The 23,216-nt window shown below is 34.7% G+C and overlaps 1 protein-coding gene across 1 annotated transcript in view; it reads left to right on the plus strand.

The window, feature by feature from the left end:
* The window catches only part of LOC145239885 (uncharacterized), a 99,774-nt gene that overhangs the window by 61,448 nt on the left and 15,110 nt on the right, over window positions 1-23,216 (plus strand). The window contains exons 6-10 of the mRNA XM_080103501.1: window positions 476-657; window positions 3,661-3,856; window positions 18,225-18,399; window positions 19,942-20,118; window positions 22,202-22,306. Coding sequence (XP_079959627.1) covers window positions 476-657; window positions 3,661-3,856; window positions 18,225-18,399; window positions 19,942-20,118; window positions 22,202-22,306 — 835 coding nt within the window. The remainder of the gene's footprint in view (window positions 1-475; window positions 658-3,660; window positions 3,857-18,224; window positions 18,400-19,941; window positions 20,119-22,201; window positions 22,307-23,216) is intronic.

The raw sequence follows: 23,216 nt of genomic DNA on the forward strand, positions 1-23,216 counted from the left end.
TTTAATATTGAAACAGATTATTTATGCCATTTTTATGTTCGCTTTTTTTTTTTTTTCAATCATGTTTGCTGTTTTTTTTTGTTTTTCCGATTTTTTAAAGAAGTTTTAACATTTAAACAGGGTTATTTATGCCATTTCTTTTTCGTTCGCTTATTTTTTATTTTGCTTCAAGTTCGCTGCTTCTTTTTTTTTTGTTTTTCCAATTTGAAAAAATTATGATATTTAAACAGGGTCATTACGTTTGCTTATTCTTTATTTTCCATTTTGTTTTGATTACCTTTTAAAATATTCATCTTCATTTCAAGATGAATATTTTAATAATCGAAAATTTGAAAGAAAAAACAATTTCACTTTTATATCATAGATAAATAGCAATATTTATCAAACACAATTTCACACTCGTCTGGTCTTTCTCACTGTTAAATTTGGAAACATTTACAATGTTTTATATCGACTTTTTTTTTCTATATTTCAGTGTGATATTGAAGGCTGTGGTAGAAAATTTACAACTATCTATAATTTAAATTCCCACAAGAAGCTGCATGAACGACCCTGCAATGAGGTGTGCCCCAAACCCAACTGTGATCAACGCTTCCCAACAAAACGCCAGGTGGATCTTCATCTCAAAAACCACACTGATGTTGAGAAAACATACAAGTAAGTTGAGATAAATGACCTTTTCGGACAACTTAGAATAAAAATGACTAATATATATATATATCATTATATGAGGTCAGTATTATCTGTAGGTTTTGTCTGACAAGTAATGGGACACGTTGTGCTATGTGAACTATAGGTGAAAGAGCGATAAACGGATTATATTATCACGTAACCTAATATATTGGGAATCTGTCATCTTTGCTCTGTTATCTAAGTGTAGAAATGATTTACCAAAAGCATAAGTTTATTATGTATGGTTGATAAGGCTTGACCGCTGAGATCAACTATCCCTAGATGTAAACGTACAAGGTGTATCTCAAAATAAACACGTCTACATGTGTTGCGTGCTATGTGAGATATGAATAAAAGAGGGATAAGTAATTTGTGTCATCATCTAACCCTGACATGTTGAAAATCGATAAATGTAATCCGAGCGACTGGACTTAAGCAATGATAGGTCAGTGTGGTTGGAGATTGGGCAACCCTTACTTCATTATAAACTTTCATAAAGTATCTCACCTGATCTTGCATCATGTGACTTTTTCTTTTCTCATTGTTCAAGAGGATCATAAAATGCATCCATTTTGAACAGAAGGAGGCCACAGAAGCGTAGAATAGAAAAGTGCATTAGATTTAAGGAAAACTTTTTTGAACGAGAAACCATATTTGGAATTAAAAAAATTATTTGTGCCATTAGTCTCCTGCTTAAGCAATGATGAGTCGGTAGGCAATGTGGTTGGTGATTGGGCAACCCTTACTTCACTATAAACTTTCATAAAGTATCCAATATCTTTAGAGACAGAAGTTGGATAACCTGTTTTTAATGATTCAAGAAAATAATTGTCACATATTATTTAACAATATTATGATCGTAGGTTACGTGTAGAGATGATTTACCAAAATGCATAAGTTTATTAGCTATGATCGATAGGGGTTGACCCTTAAGGTCAACTGTCGCCATATTTGAATGTATGATGTATGTCTAAAAAAAATATAGATTTAGGTATGTACTGGTGAAAAAGGATAAGTGGTTTGTGTCATTATGTGATTTGATATCTTTGGAATATATAACTGTTATCTTTGTCGTGTTCAACAATTGTATTTTCATTTCACGGATTTTGTTTTACAATTACTCCCCCTCACCTCCTGCACTTGCTTACGATGTCCTTAACAGTTCCTGACTGAGAAGAGCATCGCCATACTCAAACAACCTCTCTATTCATCTGATCTTGCTTCATGTGACTTTTTCTTTTCTCATTGCTCAAGAGGATCATAAACGGGGTCCATTTTGAATGGAGGGAGGTCATCAAGAGGACTGTAATGACGGAGCTGAAGAGCCATCACAGGAGAAAACTTCCAGCATGGAAAAGTAGGGTGAAAAGTGCATTAGATTCAAAGAAAGCTTATTTCGAACGAGAAACCATATTTGGAATTGAAAAAGTTATTTGTGCTATTAGTATCATTAGTTTTCGAACACACCTCATTGTCCTTATCATGTTCACTACCGTGTTCACAAAATTTTGGATGTAGTATTTTCTCCGACCTGTTGTTTCTTGTAATAATCTTGTGGGGATTTCAAACTGATCCCTTTTATTTAATCTGCTGGGGTTAACGGCTCTTGTAAAGGAATTAAAAAAAAATAACTGGTATCATCAGCAAACATGATAAGCATTTCAATCGTAGACATATTCCCTTTCTTTCTGAGATTTTCATGGATTATTTTCATGTTTAGGAGAAAGCAACTCTAAAACTTTTTGGTCTTTTTCATCAAATCTGTCTTGGAGTCCATATATTAGATCCATTGCTCTTACTGCTTCTTATGAAATAGGTTCTCTATATCGTTCTAAACACTTTTTCATACCTGCCTGAGATTATCCTCTATCTCTAAAAACCTACTATAAGACCACGTATGGAATATTGTTGTAATATTTTGGCTGATGAATTTGTCTCATTTTAGAATCCTTGATAAAACACAAAAAAGTATCTGTAAGTTAATTGGTCCTCACCCTTTCTTCTCTGCAACATCTATCTCGCAGTCTTGCTAGTCTTGGTCTTTTCTATAAAAGTTTTTATTTCACACAGACAGCAGTTTTGGATTTACAGTTATGACAAGTGTTTGACATCAGTGAAGGCGCGTGGGGATATGTGTTCTTCCGAATTGTCTGATCTATTCCCTGCTTCTTTCGACGTACATATCCTCAACAAACCTACTTAGCAACAAAATCACACCCCTTCACTGTTGAGGTCCCTAAATACCTGAAAGCTTTCTGCTCTAGTTTCTTCCCTAGAACAGCTAGATTTTGGAATTCCCTTCCTGCTACCTGCTTCTCTGGCTGTACTGATATGCAGAAGTTTAAATGTAATGTAAACCAACATTTTTGAATCTTTCCTAGGTATGATCCCAAATAGTAGCCCCTTACGTCCAAGTGGCAATATGCCTTGCTAGGGGTGAACGTGAGTAAAAAAAGTAAATTCAAGTTATATTAATTTACTTTTGTCGAGCGATTGGAAGGGATACTGTCAAATAAATGGTGACAATTCCAATATTTTTCCTGATTCTGTTTTAAATTTCCAAGTCTTTTAAAATCTTTAAATAATTACTTGTAGAGTTGCCTTTTTTTTTTCTAAATTATTTTTCAGGTTACCACAAAAACCCATGTAATATAGCCATATATTTCACGTATGTAAAAGTACACTTTTGTCGTGGTATACAAATTTTAATTTTATTGGTAATTTAAAGTCAATAAATCTTTGTCAATTTTCATTTGTAACAGCGATGGGAAATTAAGTTTTAAGTAAAAACAAATGAAAAAAAACATAATTAAAAGAATCGTTTTTGGCATTTGAAAATAGGTACAAATTTTTCTAATTATGATACCCCAAAATGTTCTGATTTTCATGATACAGATTCGATTCTGATTAATCGTCTTAACACTAATAAATAAGGTATATTTACAGTTTTTATGAAAAATCCTTTTTTTTTCTTTTTATCTTTTGCAGATGTCCAGTTGAAGGCTGCGACAAAGTTTTCTTGTCTCCTAACTGTATGGGTTCTCACGCTCGAGTGCATCAGCAAGATCGGGACGAACTCGTGTGCAAATACGAAGGATGTGGTAAAATGTTCAGTAAAGTTTGTCGACTTAAACTGCATGTGCGATGCCATACTGGTGAGAAGCCCTACCAGTGCAGGTTTGATGTGAGTATGAGTATTTATGTTTGTGTGTGTGTGTATATATATATATATATATATATATATATATATATATATATGACTGCTTCATTTAATCACATAAATTAATATACGAAAGTATATATTTATGTGTAAACTTTAAGTATTTACTTCAACAGTCCTCAATATGTAGGTAGAGCTTACTATATATATATATATATATATATATATATATATATATATATATATATATAGTTAAAAGAATAAGATTGATTTTTTTTAAAAGAAGACTTATTGGGATAATGCAAAGCTCAACAAATTGTTTTGGAACTTATATAGAATATCAAGAAAATAAAAAGACAATATAAAAATATATACTAATAATTAAATAAACATCCACTTTCAATCACTTGGCCTATATTCTTCCCGATAGTACAGATGCGCATAGGCACACCTATATTGAACCCACCATGGCATACATAGTATACACCTATCTTCATTTTGTTAAAAAAAAAAAAAAAAGAAGCTATATTCCTCCTCTATCTCATAGATCACTGTAGTTCTCCCATACCTTCACCCAACAGTTTACATATATTACCATTCTCCTCTCATGCACAATTATTTCGCTCCTAGTGTAGCTATAGCTAGATGTCGCATCTCTATTATGTTACCTAGGGTCTTCTCCTCTCTTCTGATGAGAAGCATTAGACTTCGAAATCCCGTGGTATGCAGAGTTTTACTTATACCCCTAATTGATGTATCATCCTTATTGAATAAAAGAATACATCTATATGCCTTAGTATATATTTTTATAGCAATACACATGAAAAAATTGAAATAACTTAAAATATTTCAATATTGGTATCTACAGAAAGAGCTTGATGAGCTAAGAAAGAATCTTTAAAAAATTTTTAAATCCAATTAAACGTAAGAAAGTTATGACTATTTTTTGTGCCGCACACGTTTGGATATTTTTCCTTCTTTAATGATATGCATTTTGTCACATTTTTTGCACTACTTTTTCAGTAAAAATGCAAATCTTTGTTAAAACACAAGATTAAGCAATGAAATTACTCATATAAGTTTATTTTTGTGCTAGGAATTAGAATATGATACTGAAAATCTTTAAAAATTAATGGTTTCCAAATAATCTGCAGTAAATGCAAATAAATGTGCTGCAATTCCTTAAAAATGCCATGTATCCATTAAAAAGAAAAGAAGTTAAGGAACTCAAAGCTGAATTGTATGTACAAATAACTGAAATCGAAATCTAGGACTGTTTAAAAATGAATATATTGCAACATTTCTTTGGTATTATTGTAGATTAATACCTTTCGTTAATCCCCCACCCCATCTGACCACCTCTCCAAAATATGCGATTTTACCTTTGTAGGCAATTACGTGTGAATACCTTAAAAAACTTTAATGAAAGATAAACAAATATTATTTTAGAATTTAATGTAAAATGATTTCCCATTTTGTGCAATTCTAGCGTTTTAGGGCACGTAACCATTTTTTTTCTATCGGAGATAAATCCTGTGTGCCTTTTTTTTTTCTAAAGACGATTATATGGGGTTTTAAGAGAGTCTTTGTGCAATTATGAGAGGGTGGGGAAGGTTGCCACTCTGACTTTGGGTTAATAACAGAGCTAAGGAAAATTATGTGTGAACACTCTGAAGACTTGATAAAAACAAAACAAAAACAATTTTAGAATTTAGAGTGGGGGTTAGTTTCACATAAATTTAATGAAAAATAATTCACCATTTCGAGACCATTCTAGCATTTTAGGACAGTTGACTAATTTATTTTTTTTTCTTTAAGGAAGGATTTTTTTTTTTAGACACTTATATGTAGCTTACCAAGGAACCTTGTTTGGTGAGGAGCTTGCCACTTAGACTTAGCATTATTGTTAGGGCTAAAGGTTTTAAGAGGAGGAGGCTTGCCACTTGTATCTAGGGTTAGAGGTAGGATTAACAGTTTTTTTTTTTATTAAGGCGTTTGACCCTCATATTTATGGTTAGTGGATCATAATTATTGGCCTTTGAAAATGTTATGCCTTAGATTTTGGACATCAAATTACTTTTAAATATGAAATTTATTTTTGTCTGTTTGTCGTAATTCTTAAGGGGTGTGAAACTTAACAATAATTACGACAAATAGACAAAAATAAATTTAATTTAAATCAAGTGATGTCACTAACAGAAAACGTGACGTTTGGAAAACTTATTAAGTATTTTTGCCCACTTATTTAAATATCAAAAAACATTTTTTGCTAAAGCTAACAAATCGTTTACAAATTTTTGATAAATTTGGTTTTTATTTTCAATTACATTTCTTGTCCTAGTGACACATTATTTCGTTAAACTTTCCAGTTTAAGACGTTTTTTTTTTATTTCTCTACCTGGACTTCGGGCCAAGATCACAGTGTGGTATTCTGATGCTACACTTCGCCTTTTCTGTCCTCTGTCAGTGAAGGAGAAATCCTTCACGACTGAGACAATTTTTATGTTTGTTTCTATCCAGATTGACCCATTTTGGGAAGCTGGATTTTCCTGACATTAAAAACTGACCTTGTGTCTAACTGTCCTCGTGGGGAGGCAAGTAAATAGGAACTTAACTAGAAACTGAGCACCTCCTACAAATATTTAAATATTGATTTTATATTTTTTATTTTATTTTTTTATATAATTGGCTAGATTAGTGTCCATTCGATTATAATCCGCTGAAAAACATTGTAAAAAAAAAAGACAAAAAAATATATTGGGAGGGGTGGGGATACTGCTCGCACACGTGAAGCAAAAAAATTATATTTCACGTTTTCTTTTTTTTTTTTAAAAAAAAACACTATTTAATTCACCGTTAAAAACTAATGTAATGGATAAAAGTGCACACGTTACATATTTGTTTTTCAACTATATTTTTTAAATTTGACCAAGAATAACGCCGGATTGCTTTAAAATTATATATTCTGATAACCGAATAGCTCTACATAAATCTTACCGAAAACGCTGTTTTATGATGGTAACATTTTTAGCACTTTATTTGCTTAAAACTTTTAAAATATATAATGTACATTATCATTTATTAATTTATTTGAAAGTATATTCATTTTTGAACAAAACGGTCATATTTTGAGAACTTAAATTGTTTTGGTTTTAAAAATATGATGATTTTAGCAGAACCCCCTTGAAATCTAATTATTCAAAGCGTTTTATCGTCCGTGTGTATTGCTATATTTTTATATTGTTGTTTTCTTATTTTATTGATATTCTACATATATATATATATATATATATATATATATATATATATATATATATATATATATAATGTTAATCATTTACTTGAAACATACTTGGTTTGTATATACCAATCATAATGGATAAAAAAAATCTTTCTCATAAATAGTTTTTTTATGAGGGAAAATTTTTTTTTTATGTATAAATTTTGTAAATTTTGAAAAAAGTCCAAGCTCAATGAATTCCTTTTTATTGGGTTCCAGGGCATATATAGTGTAATATAATAATTCTCCAAGTTCCAAATATCAAGTTTTCTCAGTTATATATATATATATGATGATGATTGCAACGTCTTGTCAGACAAGCGAGTGCCACTCCTTCAGACATTTAAAATCCATGAGCCCAAATGCCTGAGGGAGTATCTATACAAATATGATGTTACAGAGTCTTAGCTTTGTACGACAGCTAAGTCTCTCTCTCGGTTCAAAATGTTGAGATCCAGCAATAAGCAAGAGCAAGATAGCCAGCAACAAATTAAACTGCATACCAGCTTAATGCGGGTAATGGTCTTCCGCTTTATGGTTTTTTAAATCAGAGATTTGCTTCTCCTAGAAAGGTTGCCTTCACCACGGCTTACGGGAGCCCTCTCCACCCCAATACACATACACAAATATACACGGTGCTAGTTGGCCGTTGACCCAGAAAAAGAGTTCATTCGCCCTTTGGAAGGTCTTGTTTTTAATCCTTCAGGGAGACTAGTCGCCCTCCTCACCAAACAAGTCTGGTGGGGGAACCAGTTTAGTCGCCGGTGACCCAACCATGAGGCAGGTAGTACTGGGTTACATGGTACCAGTAGCACATGACATGACCTGACACATATATATATACATACTATTATATAAAAGAAACTTTGTATATGTTAGTTTGTTGCATACGGAGTTGGAAACAGCTGGTCTGATTTTTTTTGTGAAATTTCACATGAAGGTACTTGATGTGTCTGGGAGTGTTCTTGCATAAGTTTTGTATCGGAATTCCTCTGATAAGTATTGAAAATCGATAATCCCAAAAAAATCTGATTAAAGAAATAAAATCCGATTTTGACCAAAGTTAACACTTTTATATAAGCTAACATCACAAGTGCATTTGATAAGTTTAATCATTGCACAAGTATTAAAACCAAGCTTATAAAATTAACTATAGATTCTTTTATAAGACAGGGGCCCCTTTTGAAATGAATGTTTCTTTTTAGAGCACCATTGAACCATGATACTTGACTTTTGTACGTTTAACTTTAATTCAAGTGATTATGTAAACATAATTTCATAAAATCAACAGTTGGTTCTTTGATACGACGGGGACACATTCGAAATGAATGTTTTTGTTTAGAGCATAATTGAACCATGATACTTGTGTTTTGCATTTTAAACTTTAAGTGAAGCCATTATTTACAGATAATTTTATAAAATCAACAATAAATTCTCTACAATATTTTGTGGACTGTCATTGTGGGGAGGCATGAGAAGCTTCTTCCCAATACACTGGGATGGGGTCTAGCTAGAGCACGCAATCAATCAATTTGATTAAAAAATGGGTGATTTCACTGATTTTAATTAAGTTTAAAGTATAGAATGGTGGAAAATTTGTTGATCCTCATTCAATCCTGGGCAATGTTGGGTCTCCCTGCTAGTATATTATATATACAGGAGTTCTTCCAAATGCTTCCTATTTTTTAATGCAAAAAGTTGAAGAGCTATGAAGACAGAAGGAGTACCATTAGAATGAGTAACTTTTTGTGCTCCGAAATTTATTTTTCTATCACCACCATTTTCAGTGCCCTTCTGCTAGCAATGAACAAGAGCCTTGATGCCTCGGTCGTAAAAATAAGCGCCTGTCGAGGTGGCCCATTTTTTTCACTGCTACAATTATAGCGTTGTTGCCAGAGAAATGTTACCCGCGTAATACGTCTTTCAGAGGTCCGATCAGGTGGAAGTCTGATGGTGCAAGGTTGGGACTACGTGGTGGGTGAGACAGCACCATCCAGCTGAACTTTGTTTTACATTCTGTTGTTTTCAAACTTGTGTGTTGCTTGGCGTTGTCATGTTGCAAACGGAAGATTTCCCTTTTCTCTGGTCTTATATGGATTATCTGGATGTTCAGCTTTGTCAATGGTTCAATGTGATGGTCAGAGTTGACAGTCACTGATTCCAAGAAATCCAGGAAGATGATACTCTTCCTGTCTCGGAAGATACTGCACATAATTTTGCCTGCAGATTTCTGCATCTTGAACTTCTTCTTTGTTTGGGAGCATGAGTGGCACCATTCCATCCACTGCTGTTTGGATCGGCTCACAGTGATGATACTATGCCTCATCACCAGTAATGATGCAGTCCAAGAATCCATCAGCATCAGCTCTGTACTGATTCAACAAGTCTTGACAGACATCCTGTTGGTGGTCCTTTTCGTCCTGCATAAACATTCATGGAACCCACCTGCTGTATCCTAGGGTTGACAACATCGTTTCCAGTGCACTGACACCTACATTCAACTCTACATGCATTTCATTCATCATTATTTGCCGATAGGTGCTGATGGTTGAGCTACATAATGTTTTCTGGGAATGGCGGCTGCATATGGGCGTCTGGAGCCCGCTTTGTTGCTCACATCTCCGTCGCCACTCTGAAATCAACAAACCCATCTCCCAGCTGTACCGACATCAACTGCATTGGCTTCATAAACATTCAACAGGTGCCAGTGAATGTGATCAGTCCAATTTTTTTATAATTATTAGTGATGGGACGATTCCAATATATTTCCCGATTCCGATACACAATCCTAGTCGATGGAAGGTCAACTGATGGTCTACTTGTGTTGCATGTCTGGTATTCTGCATAACCACTTGTTCAGCATCCCTTACCTAAACTGAAACTCTTAAAAAAATGACAGTACAATAAAAAATTACGCTTAAACCAGGCCAAAACTCAAACAAAACCAATTTGCCTCCTCTCTTGAGGCTTGCATTTACGAACATCCATGGGCTTAGAACTAATTTAGCTGATGTTGAAGCATTTCTCCTAACAAATACCCCGGATATCTTAGCACTAAGTGAGACTAACCTACACTCCTCTATCCCCTCTAACTACTTTAACATGCCTGGATATCTCCCACTCTGTCGTAAGGATTCTGACAGACATATGCACAAGTTTGGAGTTTATATACATAACACCCTCCCCTTGACTAGAAAAACAAAACTAGAATCGGACGATCAAGCCTTTATGTGCTTCAGACTTAACATGCAACATAACATTAGCTACTTTTATTTTCTCTACTGCTCTCCCTCGACCCAGGACTGTACCCTGATAAACAAAATCTCTGACAGTATAGATACAGCACTTTCCCTCGACATTAGCGCACAAGTGCATGTATTTGGTGACTTCAATGTCCACCACAGCAAATGGCTTGGATTTTCTACTTACACAGATGCAGCTGGTAGCACAACACATAGCTTCTCTATATCTCATTCCCTATCACAAATTGTTACGTTTCCAACCTGTTTCCCAGACCAGCAAGAACAACACGTTTCACTTCTTGATCTGTTTCTGACCACAGTTCCCGATGATTGTGTAACGAATACCCAAAGTCCACTTGGGAACGGTGATCATGCAGTGATAATGGTTGAAATCGCCCTAAACTCTAGAGCCAAAACTGAAGAGCCGCTGCTCAAAACAACGAGATATTATAAAACGGCTGACTGGGAAGCCATCTGGAATCTCATCAGAGACGCCCCATGGTGAAATATCTTTTCATTTCCTGCTGAACAGTGCGCCATTCAGACCACTAAATAGTTCAAAATGGTAATTGAAGCACATGTTCCCGCACGGAAATTTTATAGCAAGCCCCACTCTCCCCAATGGTTTACTTCTACTTGTGCAGCTGCCATTGCGCAAAGGCAGCATGCGTACCGCGGATTTAACCGACATAGGTCCAGTTCAAACAGACAGAAGTATATAGAAGCCAGAAGTAACTGTAAGAAAGAAATAGCGACAGCTAAGAGAGAATTTACTGAAACAACCAAAAAACGCATCAAAGCACAGAAATTAGGAACCCGTGACTTCTGGAAAATCTACAACAGTGTAGTAAATAATGGGCAATCAACTATTCCTCCACTATCCAACAATCATGAGGTTGTTTGCTCAGCAACCGAGAAGGCTAACATGCTTCCAGTCGGTTTGCCTCCAACTCCACACTGGATCTTGCTAACCACCTCCTTCCTGACTTTCCTTTGGGGACAGACGCCACGCTAGATGATCTGAAAATCACCCCTTCTCAGGTGCATGTTATAAAAAATCTTGACATTTCAAAAGCATGTGGACCTGATCTCATCCTGGCTGTGCTATTAAAAAAATGCTTTGCCGAAGTAGCTCCAGTTCTCTCCAAACTTTACAACAAATGCCTTAATGAATCTTGCTTTCCTGCCTGCTGGAAAACTGCTTCTGTGGTACCAGTTTTCAAGAATTCTGGCGAAAGAACTGACCCATCTAATTATCACCCCATTAGCCTCCTCCCACTTTTCGCCAAAATATTTGAGTTCATAAGTAACCAAGCTCTAGTCCATCACCTTACAGATGTTAAACTTCTGACCGACCAACAATATGGATTTAAACAAGCCCGTTCCACAGCAGACATCCTAACTGTAATCTCTGAACGTATATACCATTTACTGGACAAAGCAGGGGAGGGTAGAGCGGTAGCTCTAGATATATCTAAGGCTTTTGACAGGGTATAGTAATGAAGGTCTTCTCAGGAAAATTAGATCATGCACTATCACTGGAAAAATACTTAACATAATTAAATCCTTCTTAGATAAGAGAAAAATCCAGGTTGTCCTCGACGGTCATACATCTAAACAATATGATATAAATGCAGGAGTGCCTCAACGGTTTATCCTTGAACCTCTATTATTCCTAATATTCATAAATGACCTCCCTGACAAAATTGTTTGTGAGATGGGTATATATGCTGATGACACCATGCTCTATAACAGACATGACAGGAAAACAAATGAACACATATCTAAAGAAATAGCAAACACTAGAGGATGACCTCCAATCTGTAGTGGAATGGAGACAAAAATGGATGGTCACATTCAATGCTGCCAAGACTAAACTTGTTTCCTTCAATAATTACAAGAAACCTTCTCTACCACCAATGACAATGGCCAAAGACTCTTTATCTGAAAGTACATCTTTTAAACTCCTGTGCGACAAAACGAAAAAAAAAAAAAAAAAAAAAAATTTTTTTTTTCTGTACAGCTTGTCTGTAGCACTAGACAGATCGGATATCGGATATGGCAACTTCGAACAAACAACCTCCATTGTTGGAGGGGGAGGATGTTTACGAGAACTGGAAACAAGACGTTGAAATGTGGTCGTTGTTCACGGATCTTTCTGAGGAAAAAAAAGGGCCAGCAGTGTTTTTGACGCTACCACCGAATATTAGAGAATGTGTCCGTGAATTGCCAACAAGTGACATCGGCGGACGAGATGGCTTGAAGATCTTAATAAAGAAACTGGATGACATATATTTAAAGGATGAACACACGCGCGCTTACGTGACTTTTAAGGAATTTTACACTTATAAAAGATCGTCAGGTACCAGTATAAATGACTTTCTTGTTCGTTATGAGTTTTTGTACCAAAGATTAAAAAAATTCAACATTATTCTACCGGAAGGAGTGCAAGCTTTTCTTGTTTTGAACGCGGTTAACATATCGGAAGAGAACGAAAAATTAGCGCGGACAACGTGTTCTGTTTTGACGTATCAAAACATGAAGGAATCGATAAAGAAAGTATTTGGTGACATTTATCGTGATGAAAATGTACCGGCAGTGAAATCAGAGCCCGAAATCGTCAACTATAATTATTCTAAACCGGGTAACAACAAAAGGCGTTTTCGTCGAGGACAATCTAATCCATGTGACCGAAGTGGAAACGTGTTGTTGTGTTACAAATGTCAGTCTCCGAACCATCTAATTAGAGAGTGTCCTAGAAATACGCCCAGGTTTACGGAAGCGACAGAACAAATACACATTATGTTGTTCATTCAAGAAAATATTTATTTGAACAGTACAAATGAAAAAATCTCAAATCTTGTAAAGGAAACATTTGGAATGGCAGTCTTGGATTCTGCTTGTACTCGCACACTGGCTGGCGAAGTGTGGCTTGATGTTTATTTAGATACTTTAAATGAAAGTGACCTGCAACTAGTGAAGTATACGAACTCAGACCGGAGTTTTTGTTTTGGTGATGGAGTGGCTGTCACAGCAATTAAAGTTGCTAAATTTCCGGTTACACTCGGAGGTATAAGAGTTTATATCGAAGCAGATATTGTGAAAAACGACTTGCCTCTTCTATTAAGTCACAAATCAATGAAGACAGCAGGAATAGTGCTAGATTTCCGGAAAGATATGTGCTGGATTTTTGATAAATGTATTGAACTAAAGACCACAACTTCAGGGCACTATTGTCTCCCCTTAACAAATAAGTTGTTGGATCATAGTGGTACTAAGAACATTGTATTACATGTTCAGAATTTTGGTCAGTGTTCTTTCACAGAAAAAAAAAAAAAAGCAGAAAAACTTCATCGACAGTTTGCTCATGCCTCGAAGGAAAAATTTGTTTCCTTGGTTAAAAAAAGTGGCAAATTCAATGACAAGGAATTTATAAAGGCGATTGAGGAGGTTTGTGAAAACTGTCAAATTTGCCTTAGATTTAAAAAAGCTCCACTGCGACCGGTTGTGGGATTGCCTCTTGGCAATAGATTTAATCACACAGTTTGCATGGATTTGAAAGAGTTCATCCACAATGAGGTGTGGATACTACATCTCATTGATGCCGCTACCAGGTATTCAGCGGCAACATTGATCAAAACAAAGAAGAAGGAGGAGATCATCAAAAACATCTTTATGATGTGGATTACCTATTTCGGATCTCCTGTTCGTTTTCTGAGTGATAATGGGGGTGAATTCAACAACGAACACTATAGACAGATGAATGAAAAACTCAACATAGAGACCTGTACTACTGCCGCAGAAAGTCCATTCAGCAACGGTACTGTAGAACGTCATAATTTGATAGTTGCTGAGGCAATGAAAAAAACAATTGACGATGAGAAGTGTGAACCTGAAATTGCCTTGGCATGGGCTATTTGTGCAAAAAATGCCCTCCTCAATTACTCTGGACACAGTCCAAATGAACTTGTATTCGGTTTCAATGTAAATACACCCTCAATTCTGACAGACCAGTTACCTGCTATGGAGTCCTCTACTACAAGTGACATGGTGAGAAAAAATTTAAATGCTCTCCATAGTGCAAGGAGAAACTTTTTGGAAGCTGAGTCCAGTGAGAGAATTAGGAGAGCTCTCAGGTCTAATGTCAGAACTTATGCTGATGAAGATTATGCTACCGGAGACCAAATCTATTATCGGAGGCAGGGTTTTAAAGGATGGCGTGGTCCAGCAAAAGTGTTAGGCAGAGAAGGCCAGTTTGTCTTAATCAGACATGGCGGAGCATTTTATAGGATGTATCCGTGCCAATTGATGAAAGTGAATAAAAACAACGAAAAAAGAACAAAAAAAGCTGAAATGCTGGGAAACACTACAGAAGGGAAGAATGAATACCTTTCAGTTGAGGAGGAGGAGTTGCAGAATCAAGTGGTAGAAAGTGAAGATATAGACAGAGAAGAAGTTGTTGATAGTTCTACCAGTTTAAGAGATAAGACTGAAAAACCTGGCCGAAATAAGACCGTAACTTATAAAATAAATGGAAGTGAGGAGTGGAAGAAAGGAAAGGTTATGTCAGTACAGCCTAAATCAACTGGCAAATATAGTCATTGGATCAATATAGAACCTGAGGATGAAAACGAGGATCAAGTTTGTATCAACTGGAATCATATTGATCATTGGAAAGAAGTGCCCCAATATACTAAACAGGAAAATGTAGTCCTGCTCACCGCTGAACAAGAGCAGTCGAAAGCTGTAATGGATGCCAAGCATAAAGAAATAAAAAACATGAACACCTATGAAGTATTTGAATGTGTGCCATACACAGGTCAAAAAACAATATCCACAAGATGGGTGATTACTGAAAAATTCAAGGATAATCAGAAAACAATGAAAGCTCGCCTTGTAGCACGAGGCTATGAAGAAAATAGTAATCTGAAAACGGACTCCCCAACATGTAGCCGTGAAGCTATGCGAATGGTCATGCTAACCGCATCAATAAAGAATTGGATGCTGCAGACCATAGATTTTACCTCAGCCTTTTTGCAAGGTGGTATTTTAGAGAGAGATGTGTACCTGAGGCCACCATCTGATGTTTGTCCTAAATCTCAAGTGTGGAAATTAAAAAGATGCATCTATGGATTGAATGATGCTCCACGGGCATGGTACAAGAGAGTTACTCAGGCTTTGATTGAATTAAAAGGAGTAGCAAGTGCTTATGATAATGCATTGTTTTTGTGGCATGATATTAAAGGAAATTTGACTGGAATTCTTGCTATGCACGTGGATGATTTTGTTTTCTGTGGAAACACAGAGTTTGAAAGGGATGTGATTGCAACATTGAAAGAAAAATTTAAGGTGGGATCTCATGAAAGTGGAACATTCAAATATGTTGGACTGAATGTTAATCAACAGGAAAATGGGATCACTGTAGAACAAGATCTATATGTATCTTCCATATCTCCAATAGAAATAAGCAAAGGGAGGATACTGAGGAAAAATGATGAACTGAATGAAGAAGAAAAGCATGAGTTGAAGAGACTTGCAGGTTAGATGATGTGGGTTTCAACTCAAACACGCCCTGATATAGCTTTTGATGTGTGTAAAATGAGCAACACTGGAAAGCATCCCAAAGTAAAAGCCTTATTTGAGGCGAATAAAGCCTTATCAAAATTGAAATCCAAGAAGGGTTCTATAACATTTCCAAAATTGGGAAAGCCCTCAGATTTACACATTTTGTGTTATACTGATGCCTCTTATGCCAGTCTGGAAGATGGATCTTCACAGGGTGGTTTTGTTGTCTTTATTGGAGGAAGTACTGACAAAATGGCCCCCATGTGTTGGGCGTCAAAGAAATTGGACAGAGTGACAAAAAGCCCATTGGCCTCAGAGACTCTTGCTCTGAATGAGGGAGCTGATGCTGGTGTTTTGACTGCGGTTATGATACAAGAGGTATTTCAGTTATCTAAATTGCCAGACGTTCTCTGCAAGACAGATAATGCATCACTTGTGGAGACATTGAATTCCAACAATCTGGTAAGCGATCGACGATTGAGAATAGATGTAGCAAGGCTGAAGGAAATGAAGAGTAGAGGAGAGATACAGATAGAATGGATCAAGGGTTGTGATCAGGTCTCTGATTGTTTGACCAAGGCAGGAGCTTCGTCTGAGCTTCTAAGGGACTTGTTAAATCAGAAATAAATTATTCACTTGAGGACAGCAGCAATGTTAATGTAGACATTGGTTACCTCCCTTGCTTCAGTTACATGGTTACCTCCCTTGCTTGTGGTGATATAAATAGGAGTCGGCCATCTTGGTTTAGTCAGTTCGTTCGTACAGTTTAGACAGACTACAAGTGTCTCAACATTCAATGCTGCCAAGACTAAACTTGTTTCCTTCAATAATTACAAGAAACCTTCTCTACCACCAATGACAATGGCCAAAGACTCTTTATCTGAAAGTACATCTTTTAAACTCCTCATGTTCACAGGAAACATGAGTTGGAACAATTAGATTGAGAATATTGCCAGGACCGCTGCGAAGAAGGTAGGCTCTCTCTATCGTGCTAGAAAGCTACTAACGCCTGAAAGTATCCTGTATTTTTATAAGGCCACCATTTGCTCATGTATGCAGTATTGTCATAGTTGGGCTGGTGAATCTGCTACTAGTCTCTTGCTTCTGGACAAGGTTCAAAAGAGAGTCGCCAACCTGATAGGTCCTGAACTGTCATCTAAGCTTCAGCCTCTGTCCCATCGATGAAATGTTGCATCCCTCTGCTTGTTTTACAAGTACTTTAATGGTGAATGCTCCGACGATCTGCAAGCATTTGTACCCCCTCGACGTAAATACCCCCGACAAACCCAACAAGCAGCTAAATCCCACCCTTTCACAGTAGAGATCCCTAGATGTAAGAAAGCCTTTTACTCAAATAGCTTCTTCCCCAGAACTGCTAGACTTTGGAATTCCCTTCCGGGTCCCTGCTTCCCCAACTGTACTGACATGCAGAAGTTCAAATGTAATGTGAACCAACATCTTGCTGCCCAACTCCCTAGCTTATGTCCCTGATAGTAGCCGCCTACATCAAAGTGGCAACGTGCCTTGTTTGGGGTGAAAATGTAAAAATAAAAAATAAACAATTACTGATTCCTTTCTGAATTCCCAATTCCGGTACAATTACCGATTCCGATTCCTTATAAATCTCTAAATATTTAACTATAAAGTTGTTATTTTGTCAGGATTATAGTAAAAACATGTGTAAAATGTGCATATATTTTCTTGAAACGTTAAATACACACACTTGTGGGGGTGATTTATAGCTTTTAGTTTTACTGGTAGCTTAAAATTAATAAATATTTATTACTTTATTATTTCTACCAGCAGTTGAAGATTTTGTTTCAAACAAAATCAAATAAAAAAGAGATAAATAAATTTTTGGCATCAGAAAATAGACATATATTTTTCCGATTCCGATACCACCAAAAGTTTTGATTTTTCCAATTCCCGATTCCGATTTTGATTAATTGTTCCAACACTAATATTTATATTTATAATAGATTATGTATCCCTTATAGTGAGATACATAAAGAGAGACAGTTTCCTTTTTCGGTTTCAAATCTAAGGAATTTTATGAACCTAAAATGAAAAACTTTATTGGCAGATGGGAAGAGGTCATAGAAAAAGAATTGTGACTAAATTAATGATGAAATAAATCTGATATTGTGGGTATTTTAGCTTCACAAAAATGGACACATCGTTTGGTACAATCTGATAAAATAAAAATATAGTAAAAAAAAAATGAACTTGGAAATAATTTTTAGAAACCTATGTTATAGTTATTTAAAAGAAAGATATTTGCTATCTTGTTTTTCTTCTCCAATAGGGTTGTACGTGGGCCTTTGCTACAGCAAGCAAATTAAAACGCCACATGAGTAAACACACAGGGGTGCGTAAATGGCTTTGTAATGCATGTGGCAAAGCTTTTATGAGAGCCGAACATCTTAAGGGTCATATGGTCAAACACAGCGGAACAAAACCTTTTCAGTGTTCTGTTGATGGTAAGTATATCTATTTTTTTTTTTTTATTATCTCCTCTTCGTGCTTATTGCATTTCCAGGTGCTTATTTATATTGATCTTTTAAGCCAATACGCTTCAGGTGAAAACATTATTGCATACTTATATGCCGAAATTAATATAAATTACAAAAATTCCCCCCCAAAAATGATCCAGTAAATAAATGATTAGAAGTAAAAATGAAGATTTATTAAGTTTTAAATGATGAAAAGTTTACAAGATCCAAGGGGAGGTAATTAGAATTGATCATTTAGACTAAATCCTTAAATTTTCATTCACACTGCCATCTTGAATCTAGATATCTGAGACCGTATTTGTGGATGATTTTTTATTTATTTATACTTCTAGAACATCAGTTAATTATTTTTCATTAATTTTTGAATTTATACTAATTTCAGCATGACACGTAAGTACATGTTAATGCTTTCACGTGGAATGCGTGCGTTTTAAAGATAACAAATATAAACAAACACCAAAATTAAATTTCTATAATGACAAACAATTATATGCTGGTAATGATAATCCGGCTGTGTGCTTCACTTGTTATTGATGGACCTGAGAAAAGAAGATAAAAATAATTTTTTTTCACTGAAAATATGTCACATTAGTTTAACTACAGATCCATATTTATAAACTATTAAGCATACCTATCCGGTATTGCCCAGGATTCATTAGTGGCACATTTTAAAATTAATTTACATTAAAAGTAAAATTTTGAAAATATGTGAGAAATAAAGTAAAATAAAAATGGTTATGTGGTGGTCACTTACAGATGTAAACACACAAACACAGAAACAAAATACTATAAAGAAATGGAAAGAAATGCTTTATCACGAATTAAATAAGTCAAGTTTTTAAGATTTATCTCCCTTTGATTCGGTATTTAAAATTGTTGTCACAGTAATAATATTTCTAGTTGGATTTTTTTTTTTTTTTTTTTTAACAAACTGACCCAAAAAATATTTTGATATTGTAAAAAAAAACATGTTGGAATGTAAAAAGATAAGATGGTTACTCAGAATCAAATATTGATGCGTCAAACATGATGGTACTTTTTTAAATTCTAGAATCTTTTAAATTCCGTGGAATAAGGTTTTTCTTGTTTATTTGTACTCCTTGTCAGATAATTAAAATTTTGTATGCCTTTCTTACAGTTTTTTTTTTTTTTTTTAATTTGAATTAATTTTCAATAACAAGATTTTTCATTTTTATATATATATATATATATATATATATATATATATATATATAATCATTTGTTCATATATATATATATATATATATTTTTATGAACTTGTTTGCAGATAGCAGTTTCCCTTTGCAATATTGTCTCCTCATTCATTATGACTTCACTGATTCTTTTTAAAACTTTTATAAAATTTTGTACAAAAATCCTTTTCTCTAGATATACTTGTGTGAGTATTTATAAAAAAAAAGTTCACTTCAAGAGTTAGAATTTTAAATAAAGAAGATAGGAGCCATTTTGGTTTCATTGTGATTTTTTTTTATTCTGTCTTTTTTAAAGGTTGTAAGACACGTTTCACTGCCAAAAGCAGTCTGTACATTCATTTGAAGAAACATGATCATTCAGAAGAAAAAATTATCTATCCGTGTCCAATGGAAGGCTGTGAGAAAAAGTACTCTACCAAAGTCAGTCTCCGCAACCATATCATGAAACACTATAACCCAAACAACACTTCAGGTATGCAGCAATGATTTACTTTTTTTTTTTTTTTTTTTTTTTTTACTCCATGCTGTTTAATACACTTGGTACTTTAACTTTGTTATTTAGTCTATTGGTTTTCTGATTTCCTCGATTGTTTCATTAATTTCGCATAAAATTTTAAATGACGATATACAACAGGGAATGTAGAAATGTGATTGAACCAAATTTTTTCGAGTAAACTTTGGTTTATCTCATAAAGGCCTTAAATGACCCCAGGTGGACTAATATATCTGAACTGTTATGGCTCAAATTCCACCAAAACTATGGATGAATGATATCGGCAAGCTCTAGTTTGCATATCCCTGAAATTAGCAGAAAGTCATTCTCTGTTATTCTCTTATTCTGTTTGTCTTCTGATTTTCTCAAAATTGGTTCCTCCAGCAGGCAAAACGCTTCCAAAATGGCATTTTTATTTTACAAATATATAAAAAAAATTATCCTTTGTCTTAAATCCATCACAAGTTAGGATTAATTTTTATTTACATGAAGCAATAAGCTCATTATTTTTTTTTCTTCCGAATCCAACAAAAGTTGTGATTACTGGTGTTTACATTATTCAAGTATTAATAATTGCAGGGGAAGACAACTCGCAGCATAATTTAATTTGAATCTGCACACAATATCTACTTTTAGCTAATCATCGTACACAAATATGGTAGACGAATTTCAGCAATAAATTTTAAGTTTTGTCTGTTTTTTTTTATATGCCAAAACACAATAGCCATTCCAAATGATACATTGAACAAAAGCTTATTTGCCACAATTATATAGCATATTTAGCCAATAGCACTTTGAAAATATGTCTTGAAAAAATTGTTTTCTCACTTTTTAAATTGTACAATTTTTTGTAATGAATATACCAAGTCATAAACTCATAATCTTTCAATATTTAAATGAAAAACAAGTAGGCATTTTTGTTTTTGCTTTTGCTTTTTCCATGTAATATTTTATTTATATTTCTTGACACAGAGTGTTCCTCCCCACACAAAAATAAATTTAACCATTAAAATGAGAGCTATTTCCTGCTATGGCAGGGCTCTATGGACAAATTTATCTTTAGTTGACCTTTGATAACTAAATATTTTCGTTTACTAGTCAAACCCACATGATTTTTAGAGTATGACAATTTCGTCTGTGACGAATATGTACATCATAAGGATTTTTCTGTGTGTGTTCTTTTTAATAAGTGTAATTCTAAATATGCAACAAATTTTATGTTGATACTTGACATGCTAATTTCTTCAAAAAGAGCCTTTGTTAAAAAAAAAAATAGCAGATTTTCTATTAAACTTTTATTGTTTAAATAATTTAACTTTGTTCATTTTATTAAAAAAAAGTTGAAAAGATATTTTCACTTAGTAATGAGCTTTAGAAGATTGTCAGTGAAAGAAATACAATCGCCAAAAGATGAGCGTTTCATTATTTCTAGTCGCCACTTTGAAAAATTACTCACAAATGCGACTGTTTCACTTGCAATGTAGAGCCCTGTATGATATCTCACACACACACACACACACACACACACACACACACACACTCAGAGCCCAACTAATATATAAAGAATATGTTTTTGTTTCTCTTGAGCTTATGTTTTGAGTTGTTTCATTTTTATACTTGCAAACCTGTGCTTGCCTCCTTGGCAGCCGATAATGTGAGATACAATGACACAGCCAAAACTGGAAGAAGAAAAGAAGACCATGGAAATAGCATGGGGTCGGCAATTGTTGTCAAGTGAGGGAATGTGTGGTTGCACATATACACAACCTCAATATATATATATATATATATATATATATATATATATATAAATAGACAATCTCAATAATTTCACTAAATAGACTAATGTCAACGGCCTTTCATTTGTGTCTTTTTACTGTCATACCAGTATTACAACAAATTTCATCAGTAGCATCTAGTTTTTAATAGTTAACTTGAATTTTGACTCTAAAAACCAGTTTTGCCAGCCTTGATTCAGCATCATTCTTTCTATATTTATCTTCTATAAACTTAATCGTATTCTTATTTAAATAAGATTTCAATTTTTTTTGTTTTTATTTAGCCTCAGACAATTCACAATTTGATCTGGTGCCTCTTCTAGTTACTGATGACATGGACTCGTTAGGGCAACAAACGCACATTGTCAACCAAGCAACTCCTGTATCAGGTGAAATATTTTCTTACTCAATTCATAATGGATTCCATCACATCAAGGTTGTCTCTTTAATATTTAACAAACACTGACTAGCAACAATAGTTTATTTTGTTCTGAAAAGTGGATTATCATATTTTGGAGAAAGAATAATACAAAGGATGTTCAATAAGTAAAAGCCCCTGACAAACTTTCAGTTGTCTGATCTAACTGAAATTTTGCATGTACAATCATATATCGTAAAATCCTGGGATACAGTATTAAAAATTAGTAACAAAATACAGTACAGTATATAATACACATGTATATATTTTTTTTTTTTTTTTTACACAGTGATCACCACTTATCAAGGCCCGGAAGCCACTCAGGGATAAGGGTTATTGCAAGTACATTACGTTAGTGAGGAGATTTGATGAAGTGTTTAATTAGGGGGGGCGGTTCATTAGGAATTTGTTAACATTAGACTTGAAGACATCCAAGTTGTAGTCCGGAGGGAAGCAGGCAGACGGAACAGAGTTCCACAGGCGTGCAGTTCTAAGAAAGAATCTTTGTTCATGAAATCCGCGTTTTGATTTAGGCACAGATATAGAGTGGGGGAAATTTTTCACAGTGGATTCAGCTAGACGGGTGTTTTTCGTGAAAGATTGGCGAGGGGGGACCAGGGATTGGAGTTCAGACGAGCACCTGCCATGAAAATAACGATAAAACAAGGATAGGCTCGCAACGTCTCTTCTGTGGGAGAGGGGTTGCAGGGTAGAGAAAAGGGCATCCCCCACTAAACCACGAAGTCTATTTTGTACTCTGTCAAGGCATGATAGGCTGTTTTTGGCAGCTCCTGCCCAGATATGGCAACAGTAATTCCATCCTTGGCCGTACTTGGCTTTTATATAGATAGAGAATTGCATCAGTAGTGAGATATCTTCTG

Source organism: Euprymna scolopes, chromosome 19 (assembly GCF_053919585.1).
Source record: "Euprymna scolopes isolate OS-2025 chromosome 19, ASM5391958v1, whole genome shotgun sequence".
Lineage (NCBI taxonomy): Eukaryota > Metazoa > Mollusca > Cephalopoda > Sepiida > Sepiolidae > Euprymna > Euprymna scolopes.